The sequence below is a fragment of the Benincasa hispida genome, chromosome 9 (genome assembly GCF_009727055.1).
Source record: "Benincasa hispida cultivar B227 chromosome 9, ASM972705v1, whole genome shotgun sequence".
Lineage (NCBI taxonomy): Eukaryota > Viridiplantae > Streptophyta > Magnoliopsida > Cucurbitales > Cucurbitaceae > Benincasa > Benincasa hispida.
Genome location: NC_052357.1, coordinates 44,173,380 through 44,191,544, shown reverse-complemented (window position 1 = coordinate 44,191,544; position 18,165 = coordinate 44,173,380). Strand labels below are relative to the sequence as shown.

Sequence of the window (18,165 nt, the reverse complement as noted above, 5' to 3'; positions counted from 1 at the left end):
CACCCAGATTGCTTCTCAAGACAACTTAGCTGATCCATTTACAAAGGCCCTCTCGGCTATAGTGTTCGAGGGTCACCTAATAGAACTAGGACTATGAGTTTGTATCACTAGGGCAAGTGGGAGAATTTATGGGTATTGTAATGCCCTAGTTTATTATATTTGTACATTTTATTCTCTCCATGTAAATTCAACATTGTATATATTTGTATATATTGATCCACTGAAGTTTTAGTCCAAGTGGGAGTATTGTTGGGTTTTATGTCCTAAGACTCGCAGTTTGTAAAATGATAAACATTTTCTATAATCAATATACTTATTATTGATTTCATAAATTGTATGAAAAGTCTAAATCCAATAAATTAAGACCCATGACTAGGGGTGTTCAAAAAACCCGATGACCTGAAAAAACCGATCAATCCAATCCAACTCATGCAGTTTGGGTTGAGTTGGGTTCAAATAAATGAAAATTTGATGGGTTTGGTTGATTCATAGATTCATCTAATATAACCCGAACCAATCCGAACCAACCCGAATTTATTATTAACTTTAAAATATATTTTTTATTACATATAACATAATTATTTATACATATATTGATTTTAATTTTATTTAATTCCAAAATTTTTTCATTAATTTATTCTTCAACAACTCTTAAAAGTGGTTTCTTTACACTTTAGAAAGAAAAATTTCAGTATATAAATTGAAATTGAGTTGTTAATCTTAATTCAATATATGTAATTAATTAAATAAGATTTTATTATGCTTCTTTTTAGAACAAAATTTTAAACAAATGACTCGATTAACCCGAACAAACACAACCCAAATATTTCATGATTGGGTTGGGTTGGGTTCATTTCTTAATAAAAGTTATTTGGATTGAAAAAAATTTACAACCCGAACAATTGGGATGGGTCTGAAAAGTCTTTCAACCCAACCCAACCCACGAACACCCCTACCCATGACTATTACATGAGTACTTGAACTTTATGTGGAGATATAAGAGTGGATCAGGTTCAAGTAAATAGTCAAAATGATCTATGGTACATGAATAAGGTTGGGTACCTTATTTTGGTAACACCATTGGATTCGGCCTACTCTGTAGTTGTTACGAAGAGTTGTAAAGTGCTACATACGAAGTGATCCTAATTGGTACATGTAATGACATGAGGAGTGGGGGCGTCCTATGTAATGAGTTTGCATAAGATCGGACCAAAAAATAAGTCACTCTTACTTTATAACGTTGTTTACTGTATAAGACTGACTATTTCACCTAGATGACCTAGGTAACTCGATCTTGATCTTGAGTTAACTATGAGCTCCTGTTTATTTGAGATTACCCTTAGATTTGCATAGGTGAGGGTTGGCTCAACAACGTCAGCTTAATAAGACTCCCATTTCAGGGGTAAGACCTAATAGATAGTTGGGGACATAGGGTGCAAGACGGAGTTCACGCCTACCCAATTTAGGGAAAAGAGAAAGGTTGTTCTCTCACGTACTAAATCCAGGTATTGAACAATGGGCCCCACCCTCTCATTGGGTTGAGAGAGTTTGGTTTAGTGATTGGATCACAAACCAGTTGTTCATTAGAGGATCAGTAGGAACTTGAGGAATAAGATGTAATCTTAGGGATAAAACAGATATTTGACCCAGCCATTATTACGAACAACTTGTGAAGGGTCGACTTGCTAATTATGGTTCAATCATGTAGACATAATATATCTACAGTGAAGAGAGTGCAACTATGGATTTTAGTGGAGTGACCCATTAGTTAACGAATGAGGATTAATCTGGTCTAATGAGTTTAGCCAATTAATCTCAGATCCTTGGAGCCTATGATTTGTAGGTCCGCGAGGTCCCTCTACTAGCTCGTAATGGACTAGCTCTAGAATAGCGTGATAAGTTAATTTAAAATGTTCAAATTATAATTAAGGGAATTAGTAATTATATGAGATATAATTACATGTTTAATTTGAGAATTAAATGAAATAGAATAATTTATATTTAAATATGATTTAAATATATAAAGATGGATGTGTATAAAAATTAATTTAATATTTGATATTAAATTAATTAAGTTTTATTTAAAAATTAATTTATGAAATTAATTTTATTTTTCATTTTTTAAAATCAAAATGGATTTTGGAAAAATCAAGTTTTGATTATATGATAAAATTGGAAAATTGAAAAACAAAACACCAAATGGAAAAACCATGTTTTCCATTATCCATCTTTTACTTGCTCACACAAAAGGCATCAACATTGCTTTGTGTTACTCCAAGCATGAGCTGCAACTCATGCAACTCCCTCCATTGCATGTTGATCTGCAATATATTGTAGAGTTTGGAGTGAATTTCGGCCATGTAGTTGAGAGAGAATTTTAGAGAAAATTCATGCTGAAAAAATAGTTCTTCAACCAGATTGCTGCTGTGAGCTATTCTCCTTCATCCCTTGATTCAAGCTTGTTTTGAGTCCCACAACTCAATCTAGAGTACCAAAAGAATAATGGGGAAGATCTTGAGATGGTCTGCAACAAGATTTGGAGAAGATTGCAGCTTGAGAACAAGCTTTGAAGAAGTTCTACAAGAGGTATGTCATGAAACTCACTTGTTTTCTGCAAGAGCATGCTTTATATTTTGCCAAAATTAATGAATTATAATGGTTAAATGATCCTCATTGCTTCCGCTGTTGCTGATATATTCCTACACAGTATTTGTGAGATCGGGAGAAGACGACGCGATTTGGAGAGGAACGTGAAGAATTGGTCTTCAACGGGTATGTTATCCCTTTTGTCACTTTCTTCTAACAAATATTGATTGTGATTTCTTTATAAAAATACATAGACAAATATGATTACTTTTATACCCTTCATTCAACAAGTATTTATTGGAGTTGATGTTCTGAATCTCGTGGTCTTGTAGTTTGTAATTGTATTATACAAACTCTTTGTTTATCTAATAAAACAAGAGGTATTTTATTTGACAATTAGTTTGATTAACCCACAAAAATCAATAAACCAATATCCAGAGTTATCTTCTGTAACTTAAACATGAACGTGGAGACATATAGGTGGATTGTGTTTTAGTGATAACGTAAACGGTCTGTAGTATATGAATAAGGCTGGGTACCTTATCCTTGTGACACTACTAATACAACCCGCTTTATAGTTGTTACAATTGTTGTAAAGTGCTACAAATGATCTGATCCTGATCATTCACGTGAAGACATGTGAGCGGGGATATTCTATACAAAGAGTTTGTATAAGACCAGACCATGAAATGAATAGTCTCTCTATATAACACCATTGCTAGAAAAGACTCACATTTCACTAGAATGACCACATCTGACTTGACTTGAATCTTGAGTGAGTTGTGATCTCCTGCCTATGAAGGTGGTCAATTTGATCTTCATGGTTGAGTGGTCCGTTTCTTCGCAATATGCCCATCATTTTGGGGATTCGTTTGATTGGGAAGCTGAGAATACAACTACATAAGAAGAAATTCACTCATTATCTGTAGTTAGTATAAGTAGAGAAATTGCTCCATTAATGGCTGATTTCAGGCTTGAACAATGTGGCGCCACACCCTCTCCTAGCCTGAAAGGGGTTCGGTTATAGTTGAACTATAACTTATTGTTTATTAGAAGGATCAATGATACTTAAGGAGTTAGGCGTAACTATAGGGGCAAAACAGTAATTTTGGTACAATTGTACCTACAAGCAATATTGTGAAGGGTCAATGCACCGTTGATTGGTTATATCCAATGGACACAGAAATATATTTTTAATGTGAAGAGTGCAATTGTCGATCTTTAGTGTAGTGACCAACGATTAATAAAAGTAATTAAAGAGTTTAATTAATTAACCAAGTACAATTGGAGCTTTAATCTACAGTTCCATAAGGTCCCCTCGTTGGCTCAATTGAGACTAATGAGAATTGAATTAATTTTTGATTAATTTGAATTGCTCCAATTAATAAAGGAAATTAATTAAAATTAATTATATGAGATATAATATATATAATATATATAATATATTATAATATAAAGTTTTATCTGTGAGAAGGATAGTATTTGAATATGATTCAAATATTATATTTATATGAATGTGATTCATATAAAAATAGATAAATTTAGTATGAATAATATATATTATATATATATTATATTTAAAGAAATGTTTTTAAATTAATTGTTTTTTTAGGGAGTTATTAACTCCCTCTCAATTCTCTCGTTGAATGTGGAAGTGAGGAATTTTTTTCCCCTCTTACGTGTATTATTCATCTTATTCCTTTCACTTAAAGGTAAAAAAAAAATCTCTTCCCAAGTAAAAATAAAAATCACTTCCCTTTCAAAATTAATTTTCACAAGTCTACACAATCTGCACAATTCTCCTCTAAGAATATCGAGGTAATCTTGTAGTAGTGCCGTTTTGGATCTCACACTGTTGTACTTTTTGTTCGATTTTGGAAGAAGCTGTTTGAGGAGTTCGTGATTGGAGAGGATTTATGTGAAGAGATCGGTCTTTAAGGGTAAGTAATTCCAATTCATCTCTATCAAATTTGATTGATAAAAGGATAATATTTTAGGGTTTTTGTCTTCTTAGGAAAAACAATATTTGTTTGAAATAACAAATAAATTATTGCAAATATACAAAAAAAAAAAAGAAGGAATAAGGACCCGTTTAGATGGACTGGGGGAAAAATATATTTTAAACAAATTACTTTTATTTAAACTATCCTGATAAAAGACTTTAAAATAAACTTTGATTTAAATTAAAATATGAAAAAAATTGAAATTATAAAGAGTATCACTATCCAAAACCTAAAATTTATGGTTTTTTTTTCAAAGATTCCAACTTTATATAAATTTCAATGATTCCAATAACTTTAAACTCAAAATAACCCAAGCTATTAACATAAAATTACAATTTTAAATTTAATTTAATTATGTATTTTTAACATATGTAATATTCCAACTAGTATTATAAATATGGGTGTAAAAACTTTCCGGACAATACACTTGAGAATAGAATATGTTGTCAAATTAAAAAAAAAAAAAAACATAAAAAGAAAAAAGAGAGGAAAAATAATAGAATTTGCCGTAACTTTTTTTTACCCTTATCTTTTATGTGAACTGAAGTTGATATTTTGTAGATTTATAAAAATTTTCATTTTTCCCCCTTTCAAATAAGCATTTTACCGACCAAACTGCACAATTGAAATACGAGTCTGGTAGTAATCATAAGTCCGTTGTTTGAATTTTCGTATTTTCAGTTATATCTTTCATATTATAGATAAGTAAAGTTATAATTTATATTTCGACAAAATCATGTACCAACTTCAATGAGTTCATAGAGTCGCTCCGATCGTGAGAGAGGAGAGTAGCTCTGAGTCTTCGACTAACTTTGACAAAACTAGAGATGAAAAAGAACGAAAGTGTGAGAGAGAGGAGAGCAATTTGTGAGTGAGGAAAATAAGCAATAGAGGAAATGGAGTGAGAGCGAGATGGACTTTTCCACCTGTTCGGTTCATTTTGATAATTTCATCTGAATTTGATGTAAAAACTTCATTTTAAAAAAGCGGGGTAAATTTTATCACCCAAAATTTGGGGTCTTAAGGATCTATTTAGTAAATAATTTGAAAATAAAAGATTAAATGAAAACATGGTTATATTTCATGTTTTTTTTTTTATGTATTTGGTAGTAGATTCAAAAATCAGATTATAATTTAAACAATTGTAAACTAGTCGTAGCAACCCACTAAATAATAGTTGACAATAAATTATTATTAAAAAATCTGTATAGTTATTGTTTCGTAATGTTATATAATATATAGAAAAAATTGAAATTTTAGTCCCCATGATTTGGAATAAGTTAAAATTTTTTAGGCGATAATATGGTTTATGATTAGAATTTACCAACAAAATAGTTTGATAAAAGCTTCATGATAAATAGTCCAATGGTAGAGACTATTTAAAAAAATTTAACAAACCGTAGGGACTATATGCGATTTATATCAAACAATATGAACTAAATTTTAAAATTTAAAATTATATGGACTAACTTTATCCAAATCATAATGACCAAACTTATAATTTAATCTAACTTAATTTATAATACATTATACATTATATATTTTAAAAAAAAAAAAAAAAAGAATTTAGTTCTCTGCTAAATATATATTTATTAAATTCCGTAAATCGGTAAATATAAAAGAGAATCAGCCTAAAAACCCATTTTACCCTAATAAAAAAATTGGATGCCATTTTGTCAAATTCCCCAGCCGCCTGGCCAAGTCCTTTCTCAGTTTCTCCCTTAGTCAGTTCAGTCTCTCGCCGTCGACGATGGTCCCTTCTCTCAGTGTATCTCCAAATTCATTCCGGCCGGCGTTCTCCCTTGCAGGCGTGGGTTCTCCGACGCTCAGGTTTTTCCGTGTGAGATCGATGTCGTCAATGTCAGCAGCATCGCCACTTCAACAACGTCAAACATCTGCTTCTTCCTCTCAGAATTTGGACCTCTCCATTATGGTATTCGGCGTTTCACCATCCGTCCTAGGTTTTTGTGAATACCCTTCAGGATTATGGATTTAAATATGTTCCCCTATGGATTTTGAATGGTGATTTTTCTAAATACCTGACAATGATTCTCTAACATTAACTCTACTTACTTTCATGAGACCTCTTACCTTCGTAGTGCTAAAACTAGCTTTCCTAAGTACCATAGGGGGCATGCTGCTTCATTTTTATGGTGCATTTTCAGGTGTTATTTGTTGTAAAGCTCTTAGGTTAAAGTACCGTTTCGTCCCGTGGTTTGGGACTAGTTTTAGCTTAGTTACTTCAAAATTCCAAATTTAGTTATCGTATTAATCTTAAAATTAGTCCTACCAATGGTTTATGGTTAACTTTTTAAAAACAATTAGTTTCTTTTAGCCTTCCCCATGTAAATTGCAAAAGATATTCTCATCGCAGTTTTTTTCTTTCAACAAATGTGGGGTGGGGGAACGAGCCTCATATATCGAGAGGTTGATAGTACTAGTTCATGTCAGTTGAACTACTCATGTTGGGTGCATTGTGGTTTTTCTTGAATGAATATTATTATTACTTTATCAATTTTGATAAAAAAAAAAAAATTAACTTCAAACAAACAATAGGATATTTTAAGATAGAAAGTATGAAGACTAAATTTGGACATTTGAAAGTACAGTGACTCAAATGGAATGAAATGAAAAATATGATATTTTAATCAAGTTTTCATTATTTGTACTTACTTCTTTCATTATCTTAGTCGTTGCGTTCTAGAAGTTATTGGAACCGAGTATGTGCTTTGATCATGTGTTTCATTTCTTTCCTGGTACTTAGGTAAATGGATGCTCGGGAAAGATGGGAAAGGCTGTTATCAAAGCTGCTGACTCTGCCGGCCTCAATGTTGTACCAGTATCATTTGGCTCCTTGGAGGAATCTGGACTAACTATACAAGCATCTGGAAAGGATATTTTGGTTCATGGCCCTTCAGATAGGGAAAATGTACTTGCATCAGTTTTTGATGAATATCCAAATTTGATCGTGGTGGACTACACCGTGCCTTCTGCTGTGAATGGTAATGACAATGCTTGATATGCAATAATCTGTTTACAATTTCAACAGTGAACGGTTGGCAGTCTTTTAAGATACTACATGTTAATTTTGTATATTATATTCGATAATTAGCTTGATCAGATTCTATTGAATTACAAATAAATAGACTCAAAGAATACAATAAAGGAAACTACATGAAAGAAAAATAATAGAAAAAGGCAAATATTAATTAGGAAAAAAATCATAAGCCATAATTTCTTTAACACTCTCCCTCAAACTTAAGGTGGTAGAGTAACAACAAACTTGAGTTTGTGAAGCAACTGATTGAAGCAAATGACGAAAACTAAAGAAAACTCCCCAATCAAATCACAGTAGATCTGGATTGAAACAGAGACCCACAAAAAAACTAAAACACAGAGAATATTCCCTAGGCTGGAGATAGAACTTGCGAAGAACTAAAACATAGAGAACTTTTGGGCTGAAAATAGAACCCACAAAGAATCAAAACACAGAGAACTTCTGGGCTGAAAACAGAGATCCTCATAGAGAGACCCAAAATAGAACCCATGAACTGTTGATATGAAAATGGAACAGAGACCTTAGAAGATCAGAAAACATAACAAAGGTTGACATTGAAAAATAAAAACGCAGAATCAACTGAGCAAGTAAACCAAATCTTGATTTGCCTCTGTCGATGGAGGCAGAAATCGGATAGAAGCAACGGCTGAAAAATATGAACCCTAGGATTTAGGGCTATGATATCGTGTTAATTTTATATATTATTGAATAATCTATATATTAGAGTAACATTATAAAGGTGAATAAATAGACACCAACATATCCAACAAAAGAAAGTACATGAAAGGAAAATACTATAAAGAAAAATAATAATTAGGAATCTAATTTCCTTTAACTCCCTCCCGCAAACTCGAGGTGGTAGAGTACCAACAAACTTGAATTTGTGGGAGGGTGTTACTCTAGCATACAAATTATTCAATCCCAATACAAGTTGAAAATTTATTGAGCTTGTACACCATTTTTGACTCGTTGTATGTTATTTTCCAAAAAAGGATTAATTTCTTTTGACTACTTTTTTTTTATAATGACCCTTGACTTAGAACTTCTAGGAAACATTTTGGGATTGATTACCTTGGGTTTTGGGGGGTTTGAATTGTGAGTTGAATTAATCACAATAGCCCTTTACACATACGAGCCTTAGTGAGCTGATTTGCACTACATTATTTTAGATAAATTTAAAGAAATGATGATTTAGTGTTTATTGCTTGATCTAGGAAGCATAACACCTAAAATTTCAGGTAAGTGTATGTGTCAGACGCGTAACCCTAAATTGATTGAATAAGAATGAGATGAAGAACTTGTCCATAAAGGTTGAAGGTCCTTTTCCATCACACCAAAATCTATTTGTGACATAAACCATGGAACCCATTTGGTGGCATCTCTTATCTTGTTGTTTTAGTTATCGTTGAGAGAGAGATTGGCCGCAACCTTATGTGAGAATGAGAGTGAGAGCAAGATTGTCCCCACCCTTGAAGAACTATTTTATCTGTGTGTGAGATAGAAAAGATTGGTTTTATTTTGAGCTGTTAAATATTACCCCACTACACGTACAAAAGGTTTTTTTTGTTGAGATTGAAGCAACACTGCTGCCAGCAGCATTATATATAAATGATAAATATATGTTGGATTTCTTTTTTATGTTTGTGTTTTTTTTCCATTCCATATCTTGGCCTTTTTTTTTTGTAAATTGTTGTATTGTATTTGTGTCGGTTGTATGTATCTGTGCTTCTTAGTGCTTGATTCATGTTTTTATAAACTAGGGAGGGAGGGAAGAGAGATTGAGAATAGGAGAAAGAATGATGGAGGGAGCAAGAAAGGAAGATTGAGAACTAGAGAGGTACGAAGAGCAAAGGAGTAAGAGATATAATAAGTACGCGTGAGTGGGAAATGTAGATAAAAGAACTGAGAGAGAGTATATGATTGGGCAACACAGATAGGAGAGAAGGAATTTAAAGGCCATTTGCAAGGATGCCCTAGGAGTATTTTTCGTAGTTAAGGACTTAGAATGTGAATGGTCTGGAGAACAAAAGGAAACTGGGGAAATACTTACTCTATTAGAGTTGTATGTTTTGTTTTCCATGTCAGTTCGACTACCCTCATTGTGAAACTGTTATTATTCAACTATGTTAAAAAATGACGCTTAGCCTATTTGTGACCTTAAAGGTACTTGGAAGTCCAACAAGATAAATTTATGTCAAGTGGGGTACCACCATATTCAAGTTGAACGGGAGGACATTCCCAAAACAGTATTGTGTATTCACAACAGATGTTGAAGTTTTATTGATGCATTTCAGCCTCGTAAATGCCCTTTCCATGTTTTAGTTCTTGGTGATTGAAGTTCTCAAAGCTTATAGTAGTACGAGGAAACACCTCAAGCTAGTTTTGTAGACTTTGGAACTGTAGTAGCTAAATGGAAAAAAAGGATAACACATTGCTTTGTCCAAACAAGCTTAGATTACCTTGTCCGGCAAATGTGAACTTCGTTTTATAATGTATTTCTATATTTATTTTGTAGATAATGCAGAGCTTTACTGCAAAGTTGGAATTCCCTTTGTGATGGGTACAACAGGTGGAGATAGAGATCGGTTGTATAAAACCGTTGATGACTCAAAGGTTTATGCTGTAATCTCCCCGCAAATGGGCAAGCAGGTAGTTCAATACTATTATGTTCTAATAGATCCTTGTTAATTCTAGAGTATGGGATCTCCTCTTTCATTTTCTGATTGTGCTTTGGTCTTGATAGGTCGTTGCCTTCCTTGCAGCTATGGAAATAATGGCTGAGCAGTTTCCTGGGGCCTTCTCTGGTTACTCTCTAGAGGTTACTGTCACTTGTAGTATCTCTTACTCACACTTTAGCAGGGCAGCAGTGGGAATCTGGAGGCTTTCATATTTATCTATTCCATTTTTATTTTATTTGCTACAAATAGATATTTAATATAGTCAACTATGAGAAACCATGATTTTGCATTTATTTTATGCTTTTACCTTTCGTTAGTATTTAGAAGTGACTAGAATAGTGTGTGGTGATTACTTGCGTTGCTTTCACTTACCCCACCTACCTCTCTTTATTTAGATTCCCTAGTAAGGTTTGCAAGGACATCGAAAAGCTTATGTGTAACTTTCTTTGGGAAGAGGTGGACGAAGGAGAGCGGTCGCACTTGATTAGATGGGATGTTGTTGGGAGGATAGTGAACCGGGGGGGGCAGACATTGGTAATTTGAGGACTCGTAACCAAACTCTGTTAGCCAAATGGCGTTCACGATTTCCTCTTGAGCTTGATACTCTTTGGCATGAGGTTATAGCTAGCAAGTATGGACCTCGCCCTTTCGAGTGGTTGTTTGATGAGAGTAAAGGCACTTACTGGAGTCTGTGGAATGATATTTCAAATGAGCTTCCCCGTTTTTTTCCTTTTGTTCATTGTGTGGTTGGAGAGGGTAAGGATACATATTTTTGGGAAGATAAATGGGTGGGGGATGGTCCTTTTTGCTCCTTGTTTCCCCGCATGTTTCATTTATCCTCCTTTAAAAATCATTGTGTCTGATCTTTTGATTTGGTCGGAAAGCTCATTTTCCGTTTCGTTTTGGTTTAGTCGCTTTTATACAAATAGGGAGCTGGTCGATGTTGTTTCTCTATTGTCTTTATAGAGGGGAGGTTAATTTTAGATTTGGGAGAAGAGATTTGCGAGTCTGGGATTTGGACCATTTTGGAAGGTTTTTCTTTTACGTCTTATTTTTGCTGTTTGTTGAATCCCCTCTCTCTAGCGAGTATTTTTTCAGCCCTTTGGAGGATTGAAATTTCTAAGAAAGTTTGATTCTTTATTTGATAAGTTTTACACGATCGTGTGAGCACCTTGGATTGACTCTCGAGAAGGATGTCTTGTTAGTGGGCCGTGTTGTTGCATACTCTGTTGGAAGGCGGAGGAAGACCTTGATCACTTTCTTTGGAGATGTGATTTTGCGTATTCTATTTGGAATATTTTCTTCCAGACGTTTGGCGTGACTATTGCCCATTGTTGGGTTATTAGAGATATGATCAGGGAGTTCCTCCTCCATCCTTCCTTTCATGAGAAGGGTCAATTCCAGGAACAAAAGAGTGTTTAAAGAGTTGTTAGGGAACTTGGTGATGTTTGTGCTCTTATTAGGTTTCATGTTTCTCCTTGGACTTTGAATTAGAAGGGTTTTTTTTTTTTTTTTTTTTGCGCTCTTATTAGGTTTCAACTTTGGCAACCAACACCAACGAACACCTTTGTGTGACCAACTTCGATGACCAATTTTGGGCTCCGGCAACCACCTCCATTGACAACTCTAATGACCCAACTCTGATGACCACCTTTGCGCGACCAACTCCGACGATCAATTATAGGCTCTGCCCACCACCTCCGACAACAAACTTCGATAACCAACTCCGAAAACCACCTCCGACAACAAACTTCGATAACCAACTCCGAAAACCACCTCCAATTACAATCTCTCACAAAAATCACCGTCGATGATCAACTTCGATGACTACCTTCGAGCGAGCAACTTCGACGGCCAACTTTGAGCTTTGACAACCACCTCCAACGAAAAACTTCGACAACCAACTTCAATACCACTTTCATGCAACCACCTCCAGACTTCGACAACCACCTCCGACTATAAACTCCGACAAAAATCATCTTCAATGACTACCTCCGACAACAAACTCCGATGACTAACTCTAATACCGCCTTCATGCGACCAACTTCAGGCTCCGATCCGACAGCCACCCCCGACTACAAACTGCAGGAAAAATCATCTTCGATAATCAATGTCGACAATCACTTTTGATTATTATAAGACTGATGACTATTAAAGTATGTTGTAGGGTTGTTGATTATATAAATAATAGTATTTTGTCTACATTAAGTGTAATACTTTTACATAAAAATTTGTTAAATATATTTTTATTTAATCAAATTCACATATCAAATGATTGTTAAAAATATTTGGAAAATTATGTAACATATAACAAAAAAAAACCATAAATTGGAGATATTTTTCCCCTAGAACATTATCTAGCAAGTATTAGTGAAAAATGAAGATTTGTTCTCTGACGATCCTCTAAATTTGGAGGAATTGAAGGTGAAATTGTTAAAGAAATGTGGTGACACTCCATTGGCTGCAATGATGATGGAGGAGATTCAATTAAAAAAATCATGATAGAGTAAAAATACAAAGTAGCAACAAGAAGAATAAGAAAAAGAAGAAGATGAAATTCTTGGAGAAAAATTAGGAATAAAATATTTTGATTTCTCATTCTATTTAACCATATTTCTGCAAGAAATGTAGTGGGTTAATTGTTGTTTGTTACCCCCAAAAAAAAAGAAAGAAAAAGAAAGAAAAGTTTTAAAAATTAAAAGGAAAAAATTGCAATCCATATTTTATTCAAACAAAGATGGGTAGAATTGTTGAATAAAAATGTTTCAAAACAGAAATAGTAATCATAAAAGACACAAACATATAAACTCAGATCAAATAACTCTGCATCCCAAACACAGACATATGAACTCCACAGATATATGAATTCCATAGACATGAATTTCACAACTCAGCGTCCCAAAGAGCTCTTAAGAGAGACATGATGATGATGATAATAATAATGAATTAATAATAATAGTCAATGGGGTTTTGTTGCCAAAATATGCATATATACCTTCTGCACGTGTGTTAAAACTGAGATAGCACCAACTTCTGTTATTGAGATGTTTTAACAAGTGAATTCTTTCAACGACCTTAATTTTTCTTTTCTTTTTCTATATTATTTTTTTATCGGAGTCATTGCTTTGATATTCTACATTATTTTCTTAAGCCTTTATTCCAAGAACTCAGCACTGAATGATTCACTAAGTCCCATAAATGTTCTCCTGGTGGATGAAAATTTTAGGTGATGGAGTCGCATCAAACAAGCAAGGTGGATGCATCTGGGACTGCCAAGGCAGTCATTTCTTGCTTCCAGAAATTAGGTGTCTCTTTTGATATGGATCAGGTGTGAGGAACATTTCTTACTCTTCGCAACTTTAAATATGTAATTATAGCGCAGATGATAGATGTAAGTTATAATTTGGATTAATTTGCTCACTGCTGACTGGCTCTTCTATAGGAGTTCCTAACAATCCTTTTTCTTTTTCTTTCTTTCTTTTTTCTTTCTTTTTTTTTTTTTCAGATAAAATTGATCCGGGATCCCAAGCAACAGATTGAAATGGTGGGAGTTCCAGAGGAGCATTTATCTGGTCACGCATTCCATATGTATCATTTGACATCACCAGACAAGACGTAATATCATCTCCCTCCTTCCCTCATGAACAAGGGAACTGTATGTATTTTCTTAATTACTTTGCCATGTATTTAGCAGGTTAATGAAGTTTGACTTGTTTTCCTTGCAGAGTTTCTTTTGAGTTTCAGCATAATGTTTGTGGTAGGTCAATTTATGCTGAGGGCACAGTAGATGCTGTTCTTTTCCTCGCAAAAAAAGTAACACTACCGTCCCATCCCTTTCTTGCTTATTTTATTTTATTATTCCAGTTTTGCCTGATGTTTGGCGATGGTTAGATGCTAAAGTAGTGTCATAATGCATGTAGGAAGGAATGTATTAAAATAAATACTTTTGGGTTGGGTAGTTAAAAATGAGGTAGAAGGTGTGCATTGAGCCCGGTTATGCGTGGGAATCTATATGGAGTTTGACACAAAGGGGATGTGTCCAGGTTTGCGAGAGATGTGGAATTTTATACTCCTTGCATTTTGTTATTTAATGAGTTGCTCATCTATTGGTTTCCTGACAAAATGTTGGTTTGAGAAATTTTATCTACTTTTAGGATTTAGTAATTTTTGGTATCTTTTTCGATCTTTTATTAGTTTCCCAACAAAATGTCGGGGGTGATATTTCTCTACTCCAAGGAATTGGTAACATTTGGTTTTCTTCTTCTACTTTCATAACTTAGTTCATGAATCATATCTGCAATAGCATATGACAATAGAGTATGGCGTAGTTACCCTGAATTGACACAGATCGATATTGGATTTTAACTTTTAGGGATTTTTGCCTTTTGTTACTTGCTTTTATTGCAAGAGTGTCCACCATTTTGGAAAGAGGATGGCTCCAATATGCACCTTGTCAGTTGGGATAAAATTACCTCTCCTCTTAGTTTTAGCAGGTTGGGGATTACTAATCCAAAGCTGAGGAACGAGGGTCTCCTCGCCAAATGGATTTGAAGATATAGGGTGGGAAAACATGCTTTGTGGAGAAGGGTCGTTGCTGCCAAATTCGGCTCCTCCAATTGTGATAACAAAGCTGGCTCCCGCTCCCTGTCACTGCTAAAGGCCCATGGAAGGCCATTTCTATCCTCCAACCCCTGGTGGACCAACATGTGGTGGTGACTCTCGGTCGTTCGGTCTCTTTTTGGTTCGACTCCTAGGTGAGCTTCCATCCTTTACACACGACATTCCTCAATTTATTTGCTCTCCCCCTTGCCAAGGAGGCATCGGTTTTTTTATCTTTCGAAGGCGACGAGGGGTGTTGGGACCTCAAACGTTGCAGGAATCTCAGTGAATCGAAAATTTGTGAGGTGGCTGTTCTTTCTCTTATACTCGCAAATTACCAACCTCAACAAACCGATGACAAATGGTTTTGGACACATGAACCATTCGGGATCTTCTCCACAAAATCTTTGATTGCTCTTAAGCACAACAACATTACCAATGTTTTTGCAGGTTGCTCCAAAGCCATTTAGTCTGACCAATACCCAAAAAAGATTAAGTTCTTTTTGTGGGAGCTATCACACAAGGCCGTTCTTCCACACGACAAGCTACAACGTCGATTACCTTCTTTGGCTATCTCCCCCAGTTGGGTGCACACTTTGTAAGGACAATGGGACTCAAAACCCCCTATTCATCTCTTGCCCATTCTCTAACAGATTTTGGAACCACATTCTGTATGCATTCAATTGGTCTGGGAATTGGATATCACTAGCTTCCTATCTCTTATGGTCGAGGTCATCCATTCAAAGGTAGAAAAGAAAGAGCCTCCTTTGGATGCAGCTCAACAGAGCCTTTTTGTGGTCGTTTTGGATTGAACGAAATAGCTGTATCTCTTCAATGACAAGGCTCAACACTTCGACCTTTTTTTAGAGCATGTTATCTTCATTGCTATCTTTTGGTGTAAATTGTCTAAATTATTCCATTCATATAGTTTTGATTCACTTTTGACCAATTAGAGATGTCCTTTGTCACTCCTTTGGTCCGAGGCTTCTCTCTCTTTCATTTTGTAATTTCATACATCAATGAAATTGTTTCTTATAAGAAAAAAAGGTCTGAAATGCAATCATAGACTTCGCTTGATAACCATTTCGTTTTTTAAAATCAAGTCTAACACTATTTCTACCTATTAGTTTCTTTTTTGTTATCTACTTTTTGGACGTGTTTTCAAAACCCAAACCAAGTTTTGAAAACTTGAAAGAAAAAAGTATGTTTAAAACTTTATCTTGTTGGGTAGAGCTTTCGAAACTTGTGGATTTTTGGGGCATAGATATAGGAAATTTGAGACACATGATCGGGTCCCTTTGGCTAAATGGTTGCGACAGTTTTATCATGGACCTGAAGCTCTTTGGCGTAAGCCTTTTGAATGGACTCTGAATGAGGTTGGTGACACTACTAGGTCTCCGTGGAAGAGGGATTGCCGGAGAGTTCTGTTTCATGTCTCAATTCGTTCGTTGTTATTAGGTGGGGAGGGTACGGATACGGTTTTGGGAAGATTGGTGGTTGGAAAATTGTCCTCTATGCTTTACTTTTCCTAGTTTATACCATTTTTCTCCTTTGAAGAATGTTTGGGGCTAATATTATGGCTCAATCAGCCCCACTTTGGGGTTTCGTTGTTCACTGTATGATAGTGAAACAAGCGATATTGTAGTTCTATCATTGTTAGGGGAGTTTTAGTGCTCTGTAGGGAGAAGAGACATTTGCTTTCGGAGCCCTAATCCTTTGGGGGGGCTTTTCCCGTCATTTCTTCTTCCTTTGTTTGGTGAACCCTTCTCCCTTGAAGAATATATTGTTTAAGATCTCTTAAGCAAAGACTAGTTGAGAGTTAGAGTATTAGTCGGATAAAATAAAGAAAATCTTACTGTTTGGAATATTAAGAATTACTGAGAAGTTGGTTTGTGTTGAAAGTTATAAATAGTTAGGGAGTGGTGGATACCAGTTACTAGTGTATTTCTTTTCTCTTTACAATAAAAATTTAGTGTTGATTTGCACATTTTCAAGGCCAGGATCTTATCATAGTGCTAGTGTCAAGTTTTGTAATGGTTGCATGAACAATTGAATATTGTTTATTGCAGATTCAGTCGAAGGCAGACAAACGGATATACAATATGATCGATGTATTGCGGGAGGGTAACATGAGATGAGACAAGAAGTGGACCTCCTACGGTGCCATTTACAATAAATAATATCTCAGGTTGGGGATATATGGAATTTTTGTTAACGGGGAAAAGGATTTTAGAATTCAACCAATTATTAGGGCAATAACTTAAACTTGTTAACCTTGTTGGTCATAAAAAAAAAATCTTGTTAACCTTGTATCTATCTTATGCTTCTACCATCATCTCATGCGGGAGCTTACTCTGGGAATTCCAGCCATTGAATCTTTTCATATTGTTGAAGCAATCATCATAATGAATCCGAGCTCGACTTCATGGAGTATATGGAGAAACTCGTGGTGGTTCATAGTTTGATCTCAATGCTGTTTGTTGAATTGAGAATTGAAATCTTCGAGGAGTTTGAGCTCTCCTAGGTCTATGCAGATACTGTTTGTTTCTTACCACTTTGAGCTAAGCAGGAAAGGTTATTTGGTTGTAGTCCTGTCCATGTATAAGATAGGACTTGGTCTCTGTTTTTATTTTCGAAAAATTTTGTTCCCAAAAATTGTTTTCAAGAGAAACCTCTGCAGGTTGTTTCAGCTGTAATGAAGTATTTGGAATCCTTTTAGCTTATTTACCTTTCTCTTTTTTTATTTTTATTTTTTTATTTTTTTATTTTTAAATTTAAATGATTGCTGATTTAAAATTGCATCTGCTTTTTTCTGTTGATCCTGAACATATTCGGAATGAGATTTTTCTACAGGGAATTTTGTGGAGATTGGAATTTGGGTGTGGGAAATTATTCATTCATTTTGTTTTCTTATTTGAGTTTTCACTCGAGAATTGGTGCGACTGTTCCTAAAGTTTTAAAATGTACCATTTTACTGCCCTAATTTTTAAGAAGAGGGTTCTTTAAAAATAAAAAAACAATGAAAATTACTTACACAAAATAGTAAAATTTTAATCTTCTTTAATAGAGATTGATAGAAGTCTGTCAGTGTCTTATCGGTGATTGAAAATTGATAGAAGTCTATCAGTATTTTTTTGTTATTTCTTAAATAGTTTGATATTTTTTTTTCGATCGGTAAAAATTTCTCTTTTAAGAATGGGTCAAAAAGGTCTTAGTTTTATTTTGAATCTTAACGATATAT

The 18,165-nt window shown here is 34.5% G+C and overlaps 1 protein-coding gene across 4 annotated transcripts; it reads left to right on the top strand.

Annotated features, from left to right (window-relative positions):
* The first annotated feature begins 6,233 nt into the window (after window positions 1–6,233).
* On the top strand, window positions 6,234–17,651 carry LOC120085379 (4-hydroxy-tetrahydrodipicolinate reductase 2, chloroplastic). 4 transcript variants are annotated; one of them, XR_005483910.1, is made up of 9 exons: window positions 6,234–6,522; window positions 7,354–7,591; window positions 10,163–10,296; window positions 10,391–10,465; window positions 13,552–13,653; window positions 13,831–13,940; window positions 14,051–14,138; window positions 14,810–15,079; window positions 16,994–17,651. XR_005483910.1 is itself a non-coding variant. In XM_039041330.1 (8 exons), the coding sequence occupies exons 1-8, from the start codon at window positions 6,340–6,342 to the stop codon at window positions 17,060–17,062; spliced, it is 999 nt and encodes a 332-aa protein (XP_038897258.1). In that variant the 5' UTR covers window positions 6,235–6,339; the 3' UTR covers window positions 17,063–17,647. The 4 variants fall into 4 exon arrangements, 2 of the variants coding, with proteins under 2 accessions (XP_038897258.1, XP_038897260.1); XR_005483911.1 differs by lacking the exon at window positions 16,994–17,651 and adding an exon at window positions 15,375–15,970; XM_039041330.1 differs by lacking the exon at window positions 14,810–15,079 and having other exon boundaries at window positions 6,235–6,522; window positions 16,994–17,647.
* The last annotated feature ends 514 nt before the right edge of the window (window positions 17,652–18,165 follow it).